This window comes from Mus pahari, chromosome 15, assembly GCF_900095145.1.
Source record: "Mus pahari chromosome 15, PAHARI_EIJ_v1.1, whole genome shotgun sequence".
NCBI classification, from domain to species: domain Eukaryota; kingdom Metazoa; phylum Chordata; class Mammalia; order Rodentia; family Muridae; genus Mus; species Mus pahari.
The window spans coordinates 44444661-44455897 of NC_034604.1; the positions used below are offsets into that span (position 1 = coordinate 44444661).

At 32.9% G+C, this 11237-nt stretch overlaps 1 protein-coding gene across 5 annotated transcripts in view; it reads left to right on the forward strand.

Annotated features, from left to right (window-relative positions):
- The window catches only part of Dmxl1 (Dmx like 1), a 141631-nt gene extending 132174 nt beyond the window's left edge, over window positions 1-9457 (forward strand). For all 5 annotated transcript variants that reach the window (XM_029547072.1, XM_029547073.1, XM_029547074.1 and 2 more), the window contains 5 exons: window positions 1209-1301; window positions 2487-2578; window positions 3565-3617; window positions 6255-6472; window positions 7356-9457. In XM_029547072.1, coding sequence (XP_029402932.1) covers window positions 1209-1301; window positions 2487-2578; window positions 3565-3617; window positions 6255-6472; window positions 7356-7580 — 681 coding nt within the window. In that variant the 3' untranslated portion in view covers window positions 7581-9457. The remainder of the gene's footprint in view (window positions 1-1208; window positions 1302-2486; window positions 2579-3564; window positions 3618-6254; window positions 6473-7355) is intronic.
- Window positions 9458-11237: the final 1780 nt, after the last annotated feature.

Consider the following 11237-nt stretch of genomic DNA (forward strand, 5'->3'; position numbering starts at 1 on the left):
TGCCTCCCGAGTGCTGGGATTAAAGGTGTGTGCCACCACGCCTAACATAAACATGAGTTTTATATAATTTCTAAGCATGCACCTTTTTTTGTTTGGTTGTTTTTTAAAGATTTATTTATTATTATATTATACACTGTAGCTGTATTCAAACACACCAGAAGAGGGCATCAGATCTCATTACAGATGATTGTGAGCCACCATGTGGTTGCTGGGATTTGAACACAGGACCTTTGGAAGAGCATTCAGTGCTCTTCCCCACTGAGCCATCTCGCCAGCCTCTTGTTTGTTTTTTTAAACAGAATCTCACTCTGTGGCTCATATTGGCCTTAAGTTCATGACAATCCTTTCTTCTGCTTTAGCCTCCTAAAGGATTAGGATTTACAGGTGTGAGTCCCCTTACTAGCATGTACTATGTTTATAATGTCTTTAAAAAAAAAAAAAAAAAAAAAAAAAGCTATTTTAACCTGTGAGGTCTGTATCACATTTTCCTATACTTAATTTAGCGCCTTCCCAATTAAATTTACCTTGAGATTCAGAAAAAGAATTATTTGACTATGATAATTAATTCTTATTTTAACTTTCTATTGTTTGTGTATTTTTGCTTTGTGATTAAGGGGTTTTTTTTGCGCTTTTGAGGGTTTTGTTTGTTTTTTTGTTTTGACACAGGATTGCACACTGTAGTTTAGTGTCCCAAGATACTTATTATGTAGGCCTTGCTATCCTGAAACTCAGAGCAATTCTCCTTCCTCAGCCTTCTAAAGGGTTGAATCATAGGTGTGTAGTACCATGCCAGGTCACCTTATTTATGTATTTTTCAAATTGCATGTTTTTGAAAGACCTTATTTTGGTTTTTGTATTTGTTTGTTTGTTTCTTTGTCTTTGTGAACACCTATATTTGTATTTACACAAAGGTTTTCTATGGCCTAATAGTTAATTCAGTATGCATTTATTTATTTATTTATTTATTTATTTAGAAACAGTGCTACAGTGTGCATTTTTTAAAAAGTTAAAAGAACTCTATATACACTAGTGGTACACATTACTTAACTTTGTTTGCTTCTTTCTACACTGGAAGTTTTCTTAAAGTGGTATATAAAAAAATTAAAAGGTACAGTCTATCAATCAAATGCTAAACATTGTGTCACATTGAGGATAAAGATAAATGTATGCTTTTATTTGCATTAATAATTTGATTTTTTTTTTTAAAGTTTGGAATTGTTGATGCTGATGGATATTTAAGTTTGTACCAAACAAACTGGAAATGTTGCCCAGTTACTGGGAGCATGCCTAAGCCATATCTGGTAAGCAAAAAAATCCTACATACATATATATAAAACATAGAAGTTTATGTTTAAAAACCAAGGCTATGTTTGAAACAAGTAATATTAAAATTAATAAATAAAACACTTCTATTCTTATCTGTTCAGTTGCTTCTATAGGCTCCTGTTGTAATATGTGAAAATTACTGAGTAAACTTTAGAAAGTTAATGGGTTCAGCACCACATCTTCAGAGACTCACAGAAAATACTGGAACTTTTTCTAAACTCACTAAGCTGTAAATCAGTCTTCTACCTAAGTAAGATGATTAGCAGATGTATCAGATTATTTTCCTTACTTAGCTCTTACTTACGAACAAATTAGAACTTAAAAACTTAGAAAGGGCATCTTGCTGCTGACCCTGTTGTTTTCATCTCTGTTTAAGAGTGTGGATTCTTCATAAAAATTGGCCTACAGAGATTAAAACATGTACTTAATTAGTCTGTTCTTTAATAAAGCCCTTTACAGAACTAAACATAAACAGTATGTATTAAAAAAGATTATGTTAATTCACCTGAAGTTAGAGGTTAGAGTTCAGTATTGATCTAATAACAAAATGGAGGATTGTTTAGGGTAACTTGAAAAGGATTTAATGAGTTCTTTTCCTCGTAGATTTATTACACTACAGTATGAAATGTGTAGGTTTATATTCCAGTGAAAAGACTGCTTGAGACAATTGCTTTTCTTTTTTAATTGATAAAATGTATTGCAGTAAGTTTGCTTCAACTTTAAGCGTGATTGTAACTTTTTATTATTTTTGAACAATTATGTTAAAGTTTAAATGTTTCTGAAAAATACATAATGACAATTTGACAAAGATACTTACGTCTAAAATAATCTTAAATCCTGGTTTCTGTCTGCATAAAACAGCTTTGTTGTTGTTTTTTCCCACTTAACTAGATCTAGGGGGTATTTGAAGTTTAACGTCTGTATGTTTGCTTCATAAGATGTTGGTAGAACAAAAGTGAAAAATATGGTTCAAGAAGTGTTTGTATGTTTTACAGAAAGGGGGAGAATCAACATGAAAATTTCTTGTATTCCCCAACTTTCTTAAAGGTTCAGAAGATAGAAATTATTTTTAAGAGAACATGATCACATTTTAGTTATACATGTACTTGGTCTTGGAAATTCCACTAGCAACTAACATTTATTGTTTATAACCATTCCAGGCTTGGCAGTGTCATAACAAAACAGCCAATGATTTTGTCTTCGTTAGTTCCTCCTCTCTGATAGCTACAGCTGGTCTTTCAAGTGACAATAGGTAAGAGATGTAACTGAAATGAAGTATATATATGGATAGCTAAATTTATTTCTTGTTGTGTATTCTTTTGTCTCAGTAATTAGGCCTTAGGAATTTTTATCATAAAGATTTTTTTTTCATAAAGCATTTTTAGTGGCATAAATCTTGTAGAATTCTAGTACCATTTTAAACAAAAACTATCCTTTTTTTCCTCCATTAATTTATATTTTTATTCTCATATTGAGAATTTTAATGTTTTTAATGTTCTCATATTGAGACTTTAGAAGAAAGGATGTGGTTGCTGGTGAAGTGAGCATTTCTTTGTATGTTATTTTCTATATATCCAGAAAATTTGAAGCTATTTATTTATTGGTCATATTATTTAGTTAACTTGTTTAGTCTTCACCATGACATAATTACTAGGTAGGTCATTTTCACAAGAACATAGGGAATTCAGATCAACCTGCTAGTTTGCATGAACATCTCTGTCTTCTTCACTCCATCCACTCATGCATAGCATCTAAGCTCTTCGGTCAGGACCCTAAGCTTGACAAGTTTCTGATACTCATCTGTAAGCCTCGGTTTGTACTAGAAACTAGCTTTCAAGGCTGTAGACTCTGGCCCATGTTTAGTAGAAATTGTGTGTGTGTGTGTGTGTGTGTGTGTGTGTGTGTGTGTGTGTGTGTGTGTGTGCTTCCTGTTATATTAACTAGCATTTTCTATGACTTGTGTATTATTCAGCTGATACATTGGGAAATCAGTAAATACATGAAGTAATTTCTATAGTCAGCCTTCATTAATCTTATTTGTAAGTGCATGATTATCAAAGCATAACTCAGTTTTTATAAGTTAGCAATTTTTATGTGAGAATGTTATGTACACAATTTTTGTATATTTGACAACAAAAACATTCCTTTAAAGAAAGTTCAAGTATTTAATACGAGGCTTATTTTTTTGTTCTATTTTTCTGTCAGTTAAAAGAAATCCTTTTTTTTTTTTTTCTCCAGAAACGTATGTCTATGGGACACACTTGTAGCGCCCGCCAATAGTTTAGTCCATGGTAAGTTTTAAAGGCAGTTTATAAACTGAAGCTACAACTGGGACTGTAGCTCATTTGGAGAGTGCTTGTCTCACACACACACAGTCCTAGGTGTGAACCTCAGCACCACATAGCATGTTACATGTCTGTAATCTCAGCACCACATAGCATGTTAATACATGTCTGTAATCTCAGCACCACATAGCATGTTAATACATGTCTGTAATCTCAGCTCTCAGATGGTCAAGGCCATGCTTTGCAACATAGAGTTTGAGCCTGGACTATAGGAGACAATCTCAAAAAAATCATAAATTAAAAATAATTTCCAAAGAGATTTGTGTTTAATAGTACATGTTATCAAATTGCAAGGTTAACTTTGTCCATGATATCAGGATTTGAAGACAAACAGATACTCGTGATTAACTAGAGACAGTGAGACAAAGACAATATTAAAGCCATATGTTGGGGCTAGAAAGATGTCTCAGTGATTTAGAGTATTTGTTGCTCTTGCAGAGGACCTGTGTTCTATTCCTACTATTCTCATGTTGGTCCACAACCATAGGTAACTCTAGTTTCAGAAAATCTGATATCCTCTTCTGATGCATGCACATGCTATATATACATACATGCAGGTAAACAAATAAATCTTAATAAAAAATAAACAGCATCTCTGTATTGTGTACATGCATATTTGCAGCCATGTATGTGCTAGCCGATTGGCAAATGCAGAGACCTGAACATCAGAAACCTCATGCTATGCACCCTCTGGCCACTCCTATACAACATTGTATTGAATATTCTAGTAACATTATGCAAAAAAGAAAAGCTATGCAGAATAGAAGGGAAAAAATAAAGCCTTCTTTTAGATGATACAATTGTATGAAAAAATCTAAAAGAGAATTCCTAGAACTGATGTGGGCAATACATCAAGGTCTCAGGACAGTCTACTAAACCAGTTACTTTCCTGTACCAACAGTGAATATATGTAATTTGAAATTTGAAAGGCCTTATCATATTAGTGCCCAAAATAATTACTGAAGCATTGGTCAAACAAAATACATACAGAATGTGTATGTAGAAAGGTACAAAAATAAAGAAGTCAAAGAAGATCTAAATTAAAATAGAAATATAGAGCTTTGAAAATTTAATTTTCTTTAAAATGCCATTTCATCCCAACTTTATAGATTCAACAGGGTAAATGAAATACAAGGAAACTGTTTTGCACATAACAATAAACAGACTCTAAAGTTTATATGAAAATAGCAAATAACCAACAAAATACTGAAGAAAAACAAATTTAGAGGACTCTTACCGCCTAATCCAATTAATGTAAAGCTGCAATAACTTAGGTATTGGGACAGTGGCTTTTTTTTAAAAAGTTAGAGCATTGAAAAAAACAAAGACTCTCATAAAGCTCCTTATATCTCATGGACTTTAACAGAAGCACAGAAGAACTCAGTAGAGAAAGAAAGAAAAAACAAAACAGTTTTCAATATAGTGCTAAAAGAAATGAATAGTGACATGAAACAACCAAAGATATCTTTAACACAGACCTCATTTTTCATAAATTTAGCTACAAATGGGTTGTATAGCTATGTGTAAAGTGCAAACTCCGGGGGTGGTAGGAAAAACTAGGTGGCTTTGGTTTGGAGATGATTTTTTTTCCTTTTTTTTTTTATTAGATATGTTCTTCATTTACATTTCAAATGCTATCCCCAAAGTCCCCTATACCCTCCCCCTTCCCTGCTCCCCAGCCCACCCACTCCTGCTTCCTGGCCCTGGCATTCCCCTGTACTGGGGCATATAAAGTTTGCAAGACCTAGAGGCCTCTCCTCCGGATGATGGTCGACTAGGCCATCTTCTGCTACATATGCAGCTAGAGACACGAGCTCTGGGGGTACTGGTTAGTTCATATTGTTGTTCCTCCTATAGGGTTGCAGACCCCTTCAGTTCCTTGGGTACTTTCTCTAGCTCCAGTTTGGAGATGAATTTTTACATTTAACACTTAACAAACAGTTTTATGAACAAAGTGATGATATATCCAAGGATTTTTAAATAATCTTTTCCTCATTATTTGAATAGTAAGTAAGCTTGTAAAAATGTGATCAAGATAAAGTAATCCGGAAAAAAGAACATTCAGTGTGCTACAAGATAACAACCACTTTGAAAAACTTAGAATTATAATAAAGTTAAACATGTACCTAGCATGATCCACCTGTATATATATGTTTTATATATGAAAGCTACAAAGAGGTTTGTACAGGAATATTCTTAGCAGCGTTATAATATTTATAATTGTATATTTATAAATTGTCACACTTACATAATAGATACTATTCAACTGTTTGATGCTATTGAGTCCAGTTCAACTTCAGTTCCCTTTCTTTATGTTCTGACACAAAACTGTAAGCAGTTTGCTAGAACAACCCTATGTCTACCTCTGTTTTCTTCTCTCCACTGTCATTCTTCATTGTCTCATGTTTGATTTATCCAATCATTCCCTGTGTGTGTGTGTGTGTGTGTGTGTGTGTGTGTGTGTGTGTGTTTTAAGTTGGCTTAGGCAGGAAAGCAAGTCTGTTCATTCCGTCTCACCCACCTAATGGAAGCCTGTTTCTTCTATTACTAAGTGATTTTAACCTTTTTGTTTCTGACCTTCAGCTTTTACCTGCCATGATAGTGGAGCTACAGTTTTAGCATATGCTCCCAAACATCAACTCCTCATATCGGGTGGCAGAAAAGGTTTCACATGTATATTTGACCTTCGACAACGACAACAGAGGCAGTTTTTTCAGAGCCACGATTCCCCTGTTAAAGCCATTGCTATTGATCCAACTGAAGAGTACTTTGTTACAGGATCTGCAGAAGGCAACATAAAGGTAAATACAGTTGATACATGGTATCTATAATATGAAAAATACTAGAAACTTAGGCCTTTATATTTATGATACCAACATACTCTAAATAATAATTGAATTAGTTCTTTTGTAGCCAACAAGGCTAATTACTGTTTAATAAATCCTTTAATGAATGGAAATACTTTTTACTTTAAATTTTATATTTTTACTAGTTTTATAATATGCTTAATGCTTAAGAATTAAATTTTCTATGAATTTAAATATATTTCAGATATTATAACAAGTCTTGACTCTATTTTTAGTTATATGGTTACTAAATTTCTAGGTTAGCTGAATATATCCTAGCAGAAATATTTTTCTTTGATTTGAAGCCACTTTTTTAATTTCAACCTGTTGCTGCTGGTAAAGGCCACCAGGGTTTCAATCCTCACCACTCTCAGGGAAAGAAACGACAAAGCAAAGAACTGAGAGGAAATTTTATAACAAAGTAGAACTACACACTTAAGCATCACATGGCTAGAATTTTGGATAATTCATTTGATACGCAAATCTAAGTAGAGGGGAGGATTTTCACAAGATGAAGTACTACAGGGTAATCTAGGAATAGGTTTGGGATTTTCTCCGAATAGAGTTTTCTCCCCCTTTCCTGTATTTGCATCTTCAGTGCATTAACATTAATCCTACTCTCAGTGGATGGACTTTGAGTAACAAAAGAAAAAAAAAAGCAATTGATGAATGGTTTTAGCCTATAGAGAATCAGGAGACTGTGATTACAGCTCACATGGATACTGATTATCCTTGTTTTAGAAATGTCCTAACTGCACAGCAAGGGAGTTGCATTTTATTTGGAATTCTTAAATCAATCACCAGCCTCCGTTTTCATTTTGTCCTTCATATCTTTCAGATTTGGAGTCTTTCTACTTTTAGTCTTCTCCATACTTTTATCAATGAACACGCTCGGCAGTCTATTTTTAGAAATATTGGAACTGGAGTCATGCAAATTGAAACAGGACCAGCAAATCACATTTTCTCTTGTGGAGCTGATGGAACAATGAAAATGAGGATACTGCCGGATCAGTTTAGCCCTTTAAACGAGGTGTTGAAAAATGATGTGAAATTTATGCTGTAACATTTTCACAAGAGGGTATATGATTTATTACCTGTTTTGTAGAAGTAGCGAGCACATGCAATGCACAATAATCACCTGCACCATGGATAAACTAGTGCTTTCTTGTTTTCATATTTATTTTATGGAGCTTTGCCCTTGATGCACTGATGCCTTAAAAGATAACAAGTCATTCAGCGTTAGATCCTATTGCCTAACATAGAATGTATAAGTAATGCTGTATTCATACTTATTTATAGCGTATTTTAGTAAATATGCCATCATGTTAAAGGGACTTTGTTTTCTCATTGTTACAAACTCTGCAAGCACTGCTGCATGAAGTCCACAGACAGTAAAACCCTTAAGACAGGTGCCGACCAAGATAACACTCACCACTGAACTCACCACCTTCTCACTTCTCCGTCACACAGATAGCTCTAGTTCTTTTCCTGTTAATAATGAAAACTTTATATAGATACAGATAAGATAAGACATTGGCACTAAAACTGCTATTGGGACTTCAGTAATAAGAGAGTCCAAGAGTTTATTAGTTTTTCTCTTTCCCTTCTATAACACAGATGTGTATATGTAAATGTATTTATGTGTATGTATATATGTGTGCATATGTGTATATATATATATATATACTATATATATATATATCTTATACCTCTTACTTGATATTGTATATACAGAAACAGAAGCTACAAGTCCTTTCATGTATTTTGTGCCATAACACCTACTGCCGCAGTATAAAACTTCTCATTTAACTCTGTTTTTTTTAAGTTTTTAAATTATTTTAACCTTAATGTCACTTTTAAGAAGTTTTAAGATTATTATTATTTTAAAGATACTGAATCAAATAAATATCAGTAGGCAATAAAAATGTTGTGTGGCACACAAGGCATTTATATGACAAATTTGTCACCAGTTTTGATGATCAGACATTTTAGTTAAATTTTGTTTTAATTTTATTTCTTTTAAGATGCATTTAGTCTAAAAATTCTGAAAATGTTATAGCAGTGTTTCTAGAACCAAATGTGAAAACAGTCAAATTAAATATAGTATTTACAAATGTATAGTGCCCTGCAGATCTACATTGATAGGAAATAAATGTTATATTTTATTATTTTTGCCAAAATATTATTTTATTATAAAATTTGACCAAAATATTTAAAATTTACAATGCCTCTTAAATATGCTAACCCTATTTCTGTCTGTTTCGTGCTATATCTTTTCTGATTCAGAATTATAAAAAAACTTGAAAAAAATACTTGATTTTTAGCCAATGAGACTGGCAGTAGAATAAGTGTTTAAGGGACCGTTACATACTATTTAGCTCCAATTTATTTTTAGTTAGAACCAGAAATGGCCATTTTTATGTAATGAAATATGGAAAACTATTAGGAATTGAAAAGTCAAAGCAAAGAAATGAAGGGCTGGTAAATGAATTTTGTAATATCCTCAGGATACTTTTATTATAAAAGTGTATTGTTAAAGGTTTTGTAATTGTATTTCATATTTTAAATATAGTGAGCAAGTTACAGTGAAAACACTGTCATTATAGAGAGTTTATATGCACAGAGTAAATTGTACCTGTAAATTGTGCAATAGCAATATATGACTATTTTGCCATGGAGGAATCTGTGACAACATTACAAACAATATTTTCTTTGATGTAGCTAAGTTATTTTTTAGTAATCTCTTCACAAATCAAGATTCAAAAGGCTTTAAACACTTTCCATAAGAAAGAAAATTTACTATCGTGTTTATTAAAATCAAAAGGCTTTGGGGATGAACTATTGAGCATTTTAATTGAGAGTTTATATGAATAACAACATTATGTAAGCCCATATGTATTTACATCAGAGTCATATTTTAAATAAACAATCATGCAATGATTTTTTTCGCATGCTTTTGTTTTAAGAAATACTTCTGCCAGTTTAGTTGATTTTAATTATGTGACTTTTAAATTCAGAATTTCTATATGTGATGATTGAAGAGATAATTTAATTTCCTCAAATACCTTCTTGTTCTTTTCTGCAATATTTTTTACTTAGTGGGTACTCATTAAATAATTGAAATCTGTATAGAAGATAATACAAATGCATTTAAATTTTCATTATTCACACAAATGAAATGGTCACATCAAAATAAACTTACATGCTCTGTTTTCATAGAGTAGCTCTGTTACAGAGATTTATAACATGGCAGGTCTCATGTTCTAAAATACAGGATTTCTCTTACCACTGTGAAACACTGCTTACTTGATTTTCCTATGGTCCCACTGTTTGCTTTTAGATAAGATAGACCATTTGCTGTCATGCTTACCAGAACTTTAAAGGGATTGGGTATAAACTAATTCAGCAGTTAACCCTTACCGACATTCTTTTAGTTAAAAATGAGGTTTGCTTGGTTTTTAAAACAGCAAAAATGTTCAAGTGGATCTTATTGATTGAAACAATATAATTAGACATTTCAGGAAATGCTTGTATAGCTTGAAAGTGGAAATGGTATGATTAAAAGGCTAGAAACCTAGGCAAACATATGTTACTAAACAAGAAACTTAAATATGAGAAAGAACCACAGCCAGTTAAAAACCAAGTAAACTACAAGAAATATTTGTGGAGAGGTGTGTTAGTGTCTCTGTATGTGGTATACCTATGTTATTAGAGAAAGTCAAACTGAATAACAGAGCAGCACATTAAAAGTTAATAAAATATAAAATGGCCTTAATAGTAGTTAGTGTAATCTCACAAGAAAAAAATTATGAATAGACATAACATTTTATTGTGCTTTGAAAATTTTGAATGTTTTACAAATTTAAGGTTTGTCCCAGCTTCCTCAGGTTGTCTTCTGACCTGTGAATACACAGATGCACACTTAAACATGCATACATTTTGTTTTTGTCTTTTTAAGGGGGTACAGAAAAGAACTAAGCTAAAGAGAGGCAACTTGCCAAACAGCTTTATTGCTGATATGGGACAAGTTTTAGTGGTCTGGTTAGAAGACCAAAGCAGATATAACATTCCCTTAATCCAAAGTGTTTAATACAGATTAAGACCATGACTATTCAGTCTATCAAGGCTCAGAGAGGAGTGAAAGCTCAGAAGGGTTTGAAGCTAGCAGAGATTTATTCATGAGACTTAAGGAAAGCAACCATCTCTACAGCGTGAAAGTACAAGGTGACAGTACTGTCAAAGAAGCTGCAGCAAGCTTTCAGAAGGGTGCTGTGAAGGTGTATGAAGATTTTGTAGATGAAACAACCTTATCTAGGAGAAAAAGATACAATCTGGGATTGTTAGAGCCAAAAGGGTAAGGCAGTGACTGCCAGGCTGAAAGGGTGGAAGTACTCAGCTCTTCCGAATTACACTGACTCCTATGCTGCTGTATAATAAAACAAGAAAATCTGGTAACTGGTATCTATTTACAGCATAGTTTATTGAATATTTTAGGTTCACTGTTGAAGTTTACTGGCCATAATAAGATTCCTTTGCAAACATTGTTCATTGGCAATATCTTTCATTACCTTGGAGTTCTGATAAGGTTGCACACTGGGGTAATGACTATAATGAGAAACTCAAGGAGTAATTTTGAGTTTAAGTCTTAAGGGATACATTTTCTAACACTTTCTGTGCCATCAATGGTGAATCTTCTGGAGGATTTGACTTTATAGATCCT